The sequence below is a fragment of the Crocodylus siamensis genome, chromosome 5, assembly GCF_052110815.1.
Source record: "Crocodylus siamensis isolate JL-2025a chromosome 5, ASM5211081v1, whole genome shotgun sequence".
In the NCBI taxonomy this organism is placed as follows: Eukaryota; Metazoa; Chordata; order Crocodylia; family Crocodylidae; genus Crocodylus; species Crocodylus siamensis.
In genome coordinates this window covers 28,579,693-28,594,993 of record NC_143399.1, presented here as the reverse complement: position 1 = coordinate 28,594,993, position 15,301 = coordinate 28,579,693, and the positions used below count along the sequence as shown (strand labels likewise).

Here is a 15,301-nt window from a genome sequence, read left to right as displayed (position 1 = left end):
AATGCGAAATTGATGTATTACCTATCCTGAAAGTACTTTGTCCCTTACATGCTGTGTTAGTAATTTTAAATATTAACTCAGGTCCTAACTGGTTTAAATCACAATAGTTTCATTAATTTATTCCAACCATTTGCATTTTTGAGAGCTGACACCCCTATTCATCTAATCCTACATTTACATTCCAAATATTTACTTTGTCCTTTGGTTTTATTCTGCTTGTTCTCAGCAATGATACCATGGATGTTCTCATCATTAGCTGCTTTACATAAAGTCAGGATCCTGAAATAATTGTAGAAAAGAGAACATAGTGGGACTAATTCAGTGAGGAATACAGTTATGATTTCTCCTTATGCTATTGCACAGGTGAAAGGGACCTCATCCTTTGTCTGGTCTGGTGTGAAAAACAGAACAGAGTAGCAGTCATTTAGGCTTCTTCAAGAAGAGTCATATGAAGCAGACATAACCCAGGATATGAGTAGGGTTTCATTTCTAGCAGTGGAAATTTCTGGGAAATCTATTCAGCCTGCAACTGCCCTCTCTCCATTTCTCCCCACACCTTTTCCAGGCCAGGATGATCCCAATGAAGTGGTTGCTCTTTGCTCCACTCTTCCTGGTCCCTGGGGACAGCAGAAGAACAGGAAAAGGTTCCCTGCATCTTCCCCAGACCAGGATCAGTCCCCTCATCTGGGTAAGTGTGGGAAACATTGACCTGCTCTGCTGCTTCTCCTCTGGGGCAATGGCCTCTCCTGTTCCCCAGACCAGGGTGTCTTTGTAAAGGTCTGTGGTGCTGTGAGCCTGACATTGGGGAGCCTTTCCCTGATGTCAGGGTCACCCAGACATTTTAAAGGCAACATGCAGCTGGGAGCCCCAGCTGAATGCCTGCCGGGTTTTTTTTAAGTTCCCTGGGTATCATAAGCTTGCCATCAAGGAGAGGCTTCCTGATGTTGGCCTCCCAGAGCCCCCCACAGTCCATCTGGGGATTTTCCTCATCCCAGCTGCATGTTCCCATTTGAAGAGAGCTCCCCACCCTTTTTAAACTCAGACAACCCAATGTATTCAATATATTCAGTCAGTGCATTCCTAAGCAAAGCAATGTTGGCTGAGCAGAGCAGAATGATAGGTGCCACTGATGTTGGGAATAATTTCAACAGCTGCATAAATTAATGGCTTTAGTTTCCCCAGTGCTAGATGGTGGTGACTTGCTTTCAGCTGGTGAGGTTTTTGTTAAGCAAAATGACCAACACAGCTGGGATTCAACAGTTCTCCTTTGGTGGCAGGATTATCATCTTGTATGGAAGCAAAAGATCCAGTTGGGTGGCAGCCAGTTAATTTAATGAGAAGTAAATGGTAGCAGCCAAAGCAAATTTACGGTGTCACTGAGACAAAATCTTTTGGAAGCTGTGCCAAAAGAAACAATGGCATCAGCTACTGAGAACATTGCCTTTGCATTAAGGGGCAAAAATATGTCACTGTTGGCACATGTAACTAGATTTTAGTTGCTTACATTGCTAGTGGATGGCAACTATTTCAAAACCATACTGCCTCATGAACATCAAAACAGATAACCCTTTTTTTTTTTTATCAAGCAGATCCCAATACACTGATGATTTTAGACATTTTAAAGAAAATGATTTGTTGGTGGTTTTGTTCCACAGCACTGAAATAATCTGAATTAATAATAGTTGCCTGTCAAGACTGTGTTACTGTTTTGTAATGCTAGGGCTCATCCAAGCAATGATACACTGTGAACAGCTGAAGAAAAATTAAAGTCAGTTTCTTCCTGTCAATACCAGAACAAATATCCAGTCTCTGAACTTTAGGCTTCTGGGTAAAAAGTCATCAACACCTACCATTATATTGGGCCAGAGCTCAAAAACTGTTGGCAGCACTGCACAGCTAATGTTAGAAAGCACAAGCTGAATAAGCAGGTTTATAAAGCACAAGCCAGGAAAAATCACTCTGTAACTGCACCAAGGACCTGTAAAACTATACTGAACAAGCAGGCCTAATTGTGGACAGTGTTCAGTACAATAAGTGGATAGGAAGAGTGTAAAAGAGTGCAAAAGGCAGCAATATGAATAATCAAATCTAGCAAAGACTAGATGTCGTCCTCTGGTTACAGAGGCTAGCTCTTCAGCATCTGCAACCTGACCTGTGAGAAAAAAGGTCAGACTGCCTTGGAAAGACAAGAAAGCCTTCGAGTCATGCAATGTACCTAGGAGCTGAGAGGGGAAAAAATCATGTAAGTGATTTCCCCGCCACCTGCAGAGGCAAAATGTTGCTGAATTGGGCCCCTGGGATGTCAAGTTATGGGCAATGGAAAACTGCAGTATCTTTTGCTTGAAGGAAATAAGAACTTTGACATAAGTTTTCAGTTCCTAAATACAGGAAGTTCTTGGAATAGGTGTGAAAAGTCTAGACTCTGGAGATGTTCAAAAAAGCCAGCTGGGTATAATGTGTTTCAAACCAAGCATGGTAAATAAAAGAGCCACATTATTAAGGGCCTCAGAAAAAGGAACAGACATACTCCCACTATCACCACTCCTTCTTCTTAAGGAAACGGCAGGAAGAACAAATAGGCATGTCGCATGTCCTGAAAGCTTGTAAATATGGCCTCTGGTGTGCTAGTTTAGAAACTCCTTACCAGTACAACCAGTAAAGACTCCTCACTGATACAAGCCCTCATCAGCTAAATTCAGCTTTCATGAGGAGGGAGTGGTCATCTTCAAAATATCTGGAACGACTCAGAATAGAACTAACAACTTAAATCAGGGTGGTCCAGCTTCAGTGTGGCCAGGATCCATGCACCACACAAGCCTCACATCGGTGGGGTAGTCACTGCAGAACCCCTACTGTGCCAGTGGCACACAGCCCCCTGCCCCTCTGTCATGTGAGCTATGCCGGTGGCACATGGCCCCCCACCCTCTGTTACACAGGCTAAGCAGATGATATATACCATGAGGTCCTTTCCCTCAAAGGAGGCTGCTAAGGCCCATGGGCCATATATTAACTGTGTGCAGGTGACATTCCAAATTCAAGCTACCTTATTTGTAAAGCAAAGCAGAATAACAACTCACAGCAAGAAATGCTTAACTATGGTACTGAAGGATGGAGCAAGAGTTGTCCAAGATGTCCACCAGACAGAAGACTTCTGATAGTAAATTGTATACTATAAAAACCTTTTTGCAGCCAGCCAGCTTGGCATATGATTTTATATGCTATTGGTGATTACAGTGTATTGTCACCACCAGAATACTAGTTGCACTAGTATCTACTGACATCAGGTTTCCTGTGTGCCAGCATAATTTCTCAAGATCAATTTTGAGAGAAGATGTTTGGAAGCTACTTCAGCACTAATCAAAGACAGGCTGTGGATAGAAAGCATATATACATTCAATAATAGTGCAGATATGACCACACTAACTTATTTTACTGCTGGTCCCATTAGTATCAGCCTGGCTATATAAGGTCTACATTTAATAAGTCTACTTTGCACACCCTAATAATCCAGGCAAAAATAGATTAATATTATCTGCATATGGCATCTGGGAAGAAGGTAGATGCCAACATGCTTCCAATGCTTTGCTCATGAGAATATCTGCCAGCACTCTGTCAACCTAATGGGAAGCCAGGAGTGGAATTCTTTAAAATCAAGCTGGCAAACCTTGGGAATAGCTCCACTGAAATCAAAGGAATTACTTTGGATTTATATTGATGTTACTTAGATGAGAATTTAGTCCATAAAGTTTATTCTATCATTTAGTGCAGAAACGACTGTGGTGTTCATACATTTTAACTTTCAGATTTTCAGTTAGTTCTTTAGTCTGGCAGCTGTGACTCTTAAAGTTCCACTGAAACTATAGCTATCTGCTACAAATATAATATTTCCCTGAGCAAGATGTGCATATTCCAGATAAGCAACTGCATAGGCTTTCATTCAAATTATCACCTTTGGTTTACTACCAAATAACTATCTCAACAGAAAGAAAATGTTAACAAAACAGATGTACAGATTCCAGAGTGTGGAATGGAGAACAAGGGCATCTATCTGCCTTTCCAATCTTGTGCTTCCCAATGTAACTGTGAGGAAGGTATCTATGGATTTTATGTTCTTTTCATCATATTTTTAGCACCATGGTTATGAAGCAGGAAATTGCTTTTGAAATTTAGAAGTGAAACACCAGCTTGACTAATAAAAAGACCACACACCAAAAAGTGTGGATTGCCAAATGACATAAATATAAGTTAGCCTGCATAACAATGATCAAGCAGTGGTTCAATAATTAAGCACTGCACAATGGGCAGTATTCTAATCTACTATTACATTTTTCCTAACTCAAGAGTGATGCATCATCAGTGATGTGCCATCAGTGAACACATGTAGCATTAGGCACTAAAGGCTCAGAAAGGATCACGTTCAGTAAGCCTGTTGCATCACTTAGTATTATGATGTGCCTTAATCCTCTTTTCAAGCAGCCCAATTCAACAGCTCCCAACTTGGGAAAAAGAATTCTTCCTCAAATTAATATTTCTCCCTATTTCCTGACAATGAAAATTTTTTCTAAGCACTTAAAATAGATTTACTTATTTACAGTTATGCAGGCTACTCATAGCAAATAGTTATTAAGGCTGCTCATAGCTGCTCATAGCAAATAGCAAATGGCATTGACAAAAGAAGTATCTTGGGCTCAGGGCACTCTTTCCTTAAAATAAATTCTCCTTCTCTTTGTATTTGCTGTTGTCTGTAAAAAAAATTTAGATTTAGAAGTTTCCTTAAAATGAACATAAACAAAAAGGCCCAGAAAATAGTATATGTTAAAAATACAAACAAACAAAATATATATACGGTTATTTGTATCATTTAATTAAAATGATTGCTAATGAATACATTGAAATTTTGAATTATAAATAAAATAATGCTATACTGGAAAGTGTTCTGTTGATAAAAAAGAAAGCGTTAGTTTCTACAGTCTGACAGGTAAGGGCTGCCACAGGAATTTTTTGCAACTGACTGATTATTCACTTCTTCCCAACCAAGCTTTTTAATGGATTACTGCATACTACATTTTGCACTGTTTACAATATGTTTTCAATTACTGCACTCTAGACTAGTTCCTAATGCACAGCATATGCCTTTGGCAGGATTCTTTGTCTTTCTGAAGCATGTGTTAGATTTGAAATGTAGACGCTGACCCATTTTCCATGAAAATTTTTCTAGCCAGCAGGCTTCTGAAAACTGGTATTTATGATACAGAAATGACACTGAGTGGTACAGAAATGCTTGTAAATGAAGGTTTATGGCCTAATTTTTTAACAAGATTATGCCATGTTCAACTCTTTCATGTCATTGTTTTTCTTTACTTTTCCTTGCATAAAGTACTTAAACTCAGCTCAGTTTTTGGCATGCATCGCTGCGCCCTAGGGATTACAGGAATCCCAAGGGTCTCAGATTTAATAAACTACCTTTGGAACATATTTGTCCTCTTATGTAATAAGTAAAGATGGGTTCAAACCACAAGGTACCTGGATCCAGAATTTGCAGTTGGCCTCCCTATAGTTAGCCAAAGCAAATCCCTGGATTTGAAGAGCCCTTTGAACTCTGAGAAAGCTCAGTGGAAGAACAACGTACTGTGACTCAAACTATTGGTATAAAAAAGTATTTTGTTTATGTAAGTCAATATCTGTAAACACAGGCAGATCCAGGATTTACTTAAGGGTGGGCACAATACCAGTCCTCAGACTGTAGGGTCTGGGGATGAAGCACAGCTGGAGCCCCCTGGCCAGCTTGGGACAACAGGGAACCAGGTAGAGAGCAGGCACAGGAAGCTGAGGCAGGGGAAGTGGGGAAGGACTTGCTCCAGAGCTCCCTCCACCCCTGAAGCAATAGCGGTAGAAGGCAAATGTGTCCCCATGGATTTTGCCCTGTCTGTAAATTCTGTGCTTAATTCCTATACTACTTTGTCTTTTTAGGACAAGAGAATTTTCAAAATGAAAATTGCTAATATCCCCTGAGCAGTTTTGGTCCTCTTTTGCCTCTACTGGTACCACTATCATCATTTACAGTCTTTTAGGAGCTTTTTTCCCACATTGGCAATCCTTTATTCTTTGTCTTTCTAGCTTCTTTTCTTCTTCTGACTGCTAGTCAGTGCTTTGCCACCTGTCCAAACCTAAACCCTCTGCCTTCAAGCCAAGTGCACTGTGTACAGACCTAATGCAGTAAGTAAGGGAGTCAGTACCTTTTCTGCTTGTGCAAGGTCAGCCTCCAGACTGCTATTCCGTGTATTCTGCTAGTCCTTTTCTGCCGGGATGTACTAATCTGGCTGCACCCCGCTAACACTGAACCTGCTGAAGCAGTCAATAGGGGAGCATCCGATTTGGAAAGACATTACTGAGACTCAAAAAAGGGGTTTTAATGCCAGAAGTCTTACTCTTTCAATTTCTTTGTAAGTAGGGATGCTATCCTGAAAACTCCCATTGCCAATACCAAGAAGGGGACTGTAGTACCTTGAGTCAGCTGCCTTCAGGCATCAAACCAAGTTTGGCTTAGGAGCCTGGTATTGCCTCCGCCACGTCAAGTAGGACTAAATTCCACACAAGAAGTGACTTCCAGCACTGATCACCTTTTCTGGAATGGGAGTGATTAAAGAAATTAATTGTTGACCACCCCCCACCCCACCCCCACCGAGTCTTCTACATCAGCCATTCTCAGCCTTTTGCACCTTACATCCCACCAACCATTTTTTCAAAATACCCTTGTCCCACCATGATAAAAACAAAACCCCGCTTTTGCACTGTTCAAGATATCTGTTGATGCATCTATTTTAAGTGTAAAAAGTTGATTTTTTTCAATCTGGTGATGTGTTGAAGTCCCACCTACATGATCTTTGTGTTGAGAAACACTGTTCTAAATCACAGCGCATGCGCCTGATCAACTCAAACAGGCTGGTTGATCTGGTGCTTTGTCTCAGACATCTCTTAGGTCTGGCAAAGATTCTTTAGGGTAGCAATACCCATGGTTGCAGACGTAGGGGTACCAAGGTCCTTCATAATGTTGTTACTAACTAGTGACACTGAATCACCAGTCCTGGCCTTTTTGCTGATACCACCAGGATCTCAGAGACTGTTCATAAAAGAAACCACAACACAGATCCTGATAAGCAGTACCTCTGCTGTGTATCATGCCCCCATGGAATCATGTCCCTTTATGCCCTTCCTGAAACAACCAAGCTGAGCAAATAGTACCAGCTTCCCAGCATAACACTGATGGCCTGTCACCTACCAGGAGCAAAGGTCTGGAGGATTACCTCAGTAAACAGTACTCAGCTGGCCATGAGTGATCACTCAGTTTTCAAGTCTTTATTGTGTTGATGGTAGTCCTGACCAATAGAGCTGTTTGACACCAATCAAAACAATAAATGCTTCCAGATCAGAGCGAGTACTCTCTGAAATGTTTTCCTCAGCCCCTGGCCTCAAGATCTTTTCTATGCTTTTCAGCATTGCCAGCAAGTATTGGATCACATACACATTGCATCTGTTCACGCAGTTGCCAGACTTACTTTCCCACAATGTAAGATTAGCTCTCCATCCAGATTTGTACCTTGATTGTTTGGAAGTTGCCTGGCTGAACGTAATAGATTTTTCTGTATGTGTCCAAGAGATCCCATTATGGAGCAGGAAGCTCTACAGGAGGGTTTTCCAACTTCTGAGTGGCTGGCAGCCACAGCCCACACAGCCACATGCCATGAGGGCCCCCCTCCCGATTGGGCCCCGCACTGCATAATGATGGTGCCTCTGGACCCACTCAAACTCTCTGGCCCCAGGCTTCCTCTGGCCTGTGCACTGCACCACACCGCCACATCCCCAGGAACAAGGACAGGCAGCAGAAAATAGGGGAGGGAAGGGGAGCCCAGAGACTCTGGCAGCAGAAGCAAAAGAATGATCAGGAAAGTTGAACATGAACCAAGAGCCTGGGGGTAGGGCAGATTAACTCCTTGGGGACCACATGTAGCTCATGGCTGCCAGTTGGACAACCCCACTCTACAGGTTGCTCTGTAGAGCAGAGCAGAAGTACTGATGCCCTTCCTGCTTTTTTGTTCTCCTCCCCTTGTAAAGCAATGTCTGTTTCTGGTAGCAGATAGCAGCAGCTGCTGCCAAAGCTTATACACATTGCTTCAGTGCCAATCCATTCAAAAGCTGAAGTCTGGGAAGTGCAGTCTGGGAAGGCATCAGCTGCTAAATAGACCATGAAAGTACAGGAATGTCACACTTGCTGTCAGACAGCTGCCAAGCAGTGGCACCCTGAAGAAGTGGCTAAACTCTGTCTGCAGAATCAGGAATTTCTGCCATGGCAGTGCAGGTTTGAGTGTTACCTTAAGCCATTTAAGTTTTATCCCCATTTTCTCTTCTCTTTTCTTTGTCCTTGTGACAAACCCATCCACAGAGGCTCTTCCAGAGCCCTGAGTTTCTCTCCACTGAGCTCCTACTTGTCCTAAAGAACAAACCCAGGTTGCTCTGGGATAACTCCTTACCCCCTCAGACCTCAACTCCACTGCCTTTACACTGGACTCTGCAGCTTCAGTAAGGGAATATCTACCAGCCCTATGTGGCCATCCCATTAGGCTGCGGAAGACATGTTCTTACCCTCTCCTCTGGCTACACCATAGCCCTCCTGAGAGACCTGCCATTGTTTTTCAAGATCAGCTTACTGCTGATACTATCAACCCTGGCAGCCGGGGTCTCAGAACCATCTCCAGCTTGGGGAAAATTCAGAAGACCAAGCATATCCCACAGCTAACTTCCTAAATCACTTCCAACCACCCCCGCCCCATCCCCCAACATTATTCTAATTACTCACAAGTCACCAGAATCCTCTAGAAAATTCTGGTCTGCCTGAGGTGCCTGAAGCCCCACTGGCTAAAGGACCATTTCTCTTTGTTGCCTCCAGGGTGGTATTGATTCCCCCATTGCAGGCAGACACTGCCCTGGGATGCTCTACCCAGTAATGTTGTCTTCTGCCTGTGTCTGGGAGTGGCACTTGTCTTTCAGTATGCATGTCTCAGTCTGTTGGCTGAACCATGCCCAAAATTATAAATATATATAGAAAGACAAATGTATACAGTGGGGAAAATGTAAATAGATACAGCATGACATGGGCTTTCCAACAAGACCACATGTGCCATATCAATACAATAAAACACAGGAAAACCTCCACAATGTGCTATGACACCCCAAAACAAAATGGGCTCATGACAGCCATCTTCTTCTTTCTGGTACCCTTCCCATCCTCCTGCTTTCTAGTATGGTTCTGGAGCTGCCCTCAGCATGTGACTTTTTCTCCTCCCTTTGCTTTGCTTTGCCTGCTCCCCTTTGTTTCTCATCACACTCTTTGCCTGGTTTTCTCCTCTTCTTGGAGTCTTCTTACTTTATGATTAATTTCATTTTTTTTCTGGTCCCTTTCCCCTTCCTTTCCTTTTCACTCTTTGCTCCCTTGCCTCCTGCCTCTCCCTTTAATTTCCTTTTCCCTTTCCTCCTACATTTTTTTTTGTACCACCTTCTCTTATAGCCAGATCTAAAATTCATTTAGTCAATGGAAACCCCTTCCCTCCACCCCCCGTTGATTTCAGTGGGATTTAGTTTAGCTTGTCTGTGCTGATTTTCCATATTCTCTCCATGTTTCTCTTTCCCCTAATCCTTTTCTTTTCCCCCATTTTTATTTTAGCCTCTTCAAATTGTACTAGCTCTGGACATGGCCTGTCGTGGCATCTCTTTCCTTCCTGAGCTGACTGGGCATGTTAATTAACTCACCGCCCAAAGGTCAGAGATTTGCAAAGCACCTTTGCAGCCTGCGACAATTGTATTGCAATCACAATATACTTAAACAGTGATTTCCCCAAGCAACTTAAATGCAAAGAAAACAGTAATGTGGAAATCACAAAATCTTGCCATTATTTCGCACCCAATATTTTCCAGTAGCATGGGCTAGACATCCTTGAACTTACACAAATGTATATATACAGCAAAACATCCTTTGCTCAAAGGCAGAAATCACTGATGTCATTGTTGTTTTGCATTGTCATTGTTCCAGCATGGCTTGTGAATGGTACAATGCTGGGGCGGATGCAGCATTCATGAGCCACCTGCTACCTAGAGGTATGTAGAAAAAATATTTAAAACTGTGTCTCTGTCCAAATCACCAAATTTCTCTAAGTCGATTCAGAGAGTTCTGATTTGATTCAGGGAGATTAAACGGTCCTCTAATTTGATTCAGATTCAGAGATTTGGCCACCAAATTGGGCCAAATCTCCACCAGATCAAATCAGGAACTGAAGCTTTGCACAGCCCTACCTGTAACTATCTTAAGTGTGGTTATAAAGAGGATGGAGCTAAACTGTTCTGAGTGTTGACAGATGACAGAACAAGGAACAATGGTCTCAAGTTGCAGCAAGAAAGATTTAGATTGGATATTAGGAAAAACTTTCTCACTAGGAGGGTGGTAAAGCACTGGAACAGGATACCTAGAGAGGTAGTGCAGTCTCCATCCTTGGAGGTTTTTAAGGCCTGGCTTGACAAAGCCCTGGATGGGATGATCTAGTTGGGGATGGTCCTGTTTTGGTCAGGGGGTTGGACTAGATGACCTCCTGTGGTCCCTTCCAACCCTAATTTTTTATAATTCTATGATTCTAAGATGCCTCTCAGCAGGAAGAAAGAACACTTCTTACCTATAATACAGTCACAGGCTGGGATAAACTGTCATAGTTCTATTGCATTTAAGTCATTAAATCTGGGACAGTTAACAGCATCTGAGGATCTGCCTGCCAGATCACTTGTGTGTTCTTTTCACAATTAAATTCCTAATTTCAGGCTATGATGTGCGTTATACTTAGGACACAAATTTCAGAGCCATTAAGCTACCTCAGAAGGAGGAGACAAGTACCTACTTGTTCATAAGAGACAAGGGCAGGTAACTGATTTAAGGTTTAATTAGTCTAGTTGTTTTGTCTTCTATTTCCCAGTTATGTGGAATAATCCAGTGCCAAATTATAAACTTTTCACTGTCATGGGTGAGCAATTATTCACATGATCAATCCAGTTGACTTCAATGGTTGTAAGGGGTGAAATCACTGAAGTGAGTGGCAAAATTCCCATTAATTTCAATGGGAGTCCTTAATTTATGCCAGGATTTTGCTTAAAGTAAATGAGCAGTTCTTACTCTGTACAAAATGACAAATACACATATCTTCACAAGATGTAGGTGCCAGCATTTGGTATTCTCCCTTATGTTTTCCCACTGGTCTGAAAGACTGATTATACATTAATATTGAACAAGATATTCCTTCTATTGTTCAATATGAAGAACAGTCCCCCCAGCCCCCAACTCCTACACACACACATGCATTGCTTTGACTTGCATTTGTTTAGAGGCTGTCTCATTTTCAAAGTCTTTTCTGGCTTAGAAACTGGAGGCAGTTCAAACTAAAGGAATGTGTCTCCAGGATGGTAGAGTCATGTGGTGAAGCTAGTAAAAGTAAAACAACGTGTGGGTATGGGGAAAGCATGTGCAGTAGGATTAATGATTATATCTCAATTAAACCACAAGCTAAATGGAATTTTCTTCCTTTGGGGGTGCTTTCATTTTTTTCCTAGGCAAATTTTACAAGCCTTTTGTGGAAAAGTTTTGCAAACACTGTTAATAGGCTTTATTTAGTTCATCCCTACGTAGATATGTCTACTTGCCCTTAGGCTCTTTCCCCTCCTTTCATTAATCAGGACTCCATTTTCTTAAAAAAGAAAAAAAAACAAGTACTAATAGAGTTCAGAAGGAAAAAATGCTTTAACAACAATTCAATAGTAGAACATCAATTACCTCTGCCTTTTAAAGCTGTTAGGATTGCCTATTTTCAATTATTTACACGTTAGAGAGATTTAGGAAAAAAGAAGTTAATTTCATTGAGCAGTGCTCATTATACATAGATTTAAAAACAAAAATAATGCAGAATTATAACATTTTATATGAATGTTCTTAGCTATTTTACTCCAAATCTTTCCATTAACTCCTTTGAGTTCTTTGTCAGCATATTTGCCTTCATAGGTATTCATATATGTATTGCTTCCTTCCACGCCTGAAACCCAGCTTCATCACTGTAATATCTAAAATGAACATCTAAATCATCAAACAACACAGGATAAGATTCTGAAATTAATTTAAGCTCTTTAAAATAAATCTTTCTTATGTTCTCATGCACATTAGTACTCATCATAGCATGTGAGAGAAACTCTATGGGCATCCAGACAAGTGTGCATGTGCAGTGCCTGGCACCACCGACCAGTAAGTCACACGTGCTGCACCATGCTGCTGTCTAGCAGCACAGCAGGGTTTTTTGACATTGGGAGATCCCAGTGTCAAAAAAACTGCACCAAAAAAAGCAAGGCAGCACATGTGGCAGCAGCGTTTGCCATAAAACTAGAACCTGACTTTGGCTGCCAGCCAGGCTCCACACACCTGAATTGCTACCACTGGCACCCCAGGATGCCCCAAAGACCCCAGGCAAGGCTGCTGGGGCCAACCAAGATGCTGGACTCAGCCTTCCCTACCCCATCCAGGGCAATTTCCCACATGCCAGAGAGTATGTGCATGGGCTTTACCCGGGGACAAGCAGTACTGGCACAACTACATGCCACTTGCTATTTGTCCCTGAGGAAACACAATATATTTTGCTTATCTGGATGCACCCTGTGATTGTGACTAATGACATTTAGCCAAATAGCCAATAGAAAAATAACCAATTTGCTAAACTAGATGACAAAAGGAAAAAATGTAAGTAGCCCTCAGTCCTTTATACCCATGAAGAGGAACATCAGGGTAGCAGTCAAGTAGTTACCCTCTCAAAACAGTCTTAGCTCTAAATTTTTTTGTTTTGGGGCTTCATTTAGCAAGGTGCTTAAGAGCCTAACTTTAAGCTCATGTGAATGAACTTTGAGTTCATGTGGGGAGAGGGACAACTGAGGCACTAGCCCTAGGCACTGACTTGGAAGGCGTGTGCTTGCCTAAGTTGTGTGTTTAAGTACCTTGCTAAGTCAGGGCCTAGTATCACAGTGATATTAAATCTTATCTTTTTAAGTTTCCTTTGAATGTTACAATGGTATTGTGTGCACTGGAAGTACCCAGCAACTACTAACATTCCTACTTTGGCTTCAACAAGAGCAGAATTAGAGAGACTGAGTTAGTTTGAAATTATCTCAACTTTTATTAGTAGAGCATGCTCTTGGAACCTCTTCATATGGATCATTTGTTGTATCTAGTACATTGCTAATGGATATTGTTGGAGGAGTCTCCAGATGGAGTTATTTAATTGAAAAAAGAGGTAGAGAATCTGATCCTGTGCTTTAGCCAAAATTCCCTATGATTTAGAGGGTCAGTTTGTCCATAGTAAGCTCAAGGAAAGTAATTGAACCCCAAATCCAATAGATTTTTGTCTTTGAAGGGATTTGGACTCCCTCAGTCTTTGATTCAGTGACATATTTTATACTCTTTTGGAAATGTGTTGCCAGGACTGAAGTATTGGCAGAGCAAGAAGCTCCTTTAGTCATATGTTTGTAGAGCTCCTGGTATGGTGAGGCCCAGCCTGGGAGGCTTGTAGGTGCTATCATTATGCAAATGCTTTATCATAATAATGCAGTATCCCACTTTACTGCAACATCTTTTTCTGATTGTGGATACGAGAGCAGGGGACCTTTCCACCTTTCCTACATCAGTCATGTACTCCCAGCAGAATTCTGTATATATAAAAGCCTTATATATAAAAGTCTGTCTGTCTGTCCATATTGCTTTATTCACACTCTGATTGGCTGACTGAAGCAACCAATCAGGGTGCTCCAAGAGCATTTGGACAGGAGGCAGCAGCACAATGGAGTGCTACCATGACAGCGGGGACAGAGGGGACAGAGTGGGGGGCGAGGCCAGTAACACAGGTCACTCCCCTCCCTCCCCCCAGCCCTGCTGCTTGCAGATAGCAGCGACAGAGCACAGGGCCAGACACAGGGGGGGAGGATACACTGATCTGGAGGCAGATCCCGCCTCACCACTGCATCACGGCGGGTAATGGGACTGTGTGAGAGGTGGGCCAGGGATGGATGCAGGCCTCCATCGCCACCTACCCACTCCTCCCCATGACAGCAGGGACTGAGGGCCCGGAGGCAGCGCTGGCCTCGCCCCTCCTGTTCTGGTGCGTGGGGGTGGGGGATAATGCACAGGGCTGGAGACAGATCCAGCCTTGCCATGGCATCCAACAGATGCAAAAGGAAAATAAAAAAAACACAAGCACAAAAAAACACAACACTGGCCCTGGCCCTGGCCCTGGTCCTTAGAGGCAGAGGAGGATGATGAGGGCAGACTGGCAAGGCAGACTACTGCCATGATGGCAGGGAACAGATAGGACGGAAGTGGGGGGGGCAATGCCAGCAGTGGACAGGGTGGGGAGCCCCAGAGGCAGAGTGGTGGCAGCATGGGGCATTGGGTGATGGCACTCCGTTTCCCACCCCTCCCACCCCCAGTCATTCTTGACACGAATTGGCTAGTCCATTAATAGTGAAGTTCCTGCTAAATACTGAAGAACAGGATAGTAGGGAAAATTCTGAAGTGCTGTGGGGAGAGGATAGAGTTGGGTGGGATTTGACATAAAACACTGTTATCTTTCCCAAAATACTGTTGGCTAGGTAATACACCCCTTCTCGCTGAGAATAGCACTCATGCACAGTCCTATTGAGTACAGTTAGTTACCTACTAAAACGAATGGATTTCTCACAGGTGAGCATTTATGCAAATAGCCCTTCTAAAACCACTACATCTACTTGAAACAAGTGGCTTACCAGGGTGAATACAGGCTCTACTGTCTAGCCTTGGGTTGTTGGTGGATACAAAAGCCTGAATCAGTATGGGCATTGCTCTAATAAAATCTGTTTTATTTTCATGTGTAGGGATCTGTAGGTTTACCTGGAGAAACTGGACCAGCTGGAAATCCTGGTGAAAAGGTAAGTTATAGCACTGTGATATATTCAGCAATATTAACCACTTTGTGGAACTATATGTTGATAATAGGTAATTTAGTGATTACTGAGATATAACTAGTATTCTAATAGAGATGTAACACCTATCCAACTTGTGGCACCTTGAACTTTATTTTATAAAGAAATTTAAGGTTGTGTCTTTGATATAGTTAGAAGAGATATTTTTCATTCCCAAGTGCTTGCTTTATTACCCACTGCATTAAGTCTACTCTGAGTTTATTACTTGTTTTAATCAAGT

At 42.4% G+C, this 15,301-nt stretch overlaps 1 protein-coding gene across 2 annotated transcripts in view; it reads left to right on the top strand.

The window, feature by feature from the left end:
• COL24A1 (collagen type XXIV alpha 1 chain) overlaps positions 1-15,301 on the top strand; it is a 270,456-nt gene that overhangs the window by 160,537 nt on the left and 94,618 nt on the right. For both annotated transcript variants that reach the window (XM_090049548.1, XM_090049547.1), the window contains exon 25: positions 14,974-15,027. In XM_090049548.1, the coding sequence (XP_089905674.1) occupies positions 14,974-15,027 (54 nt within the window). The remainder of the gene's footprint in view (positions 1-14,973; positions 15,028-15,301) is intronic.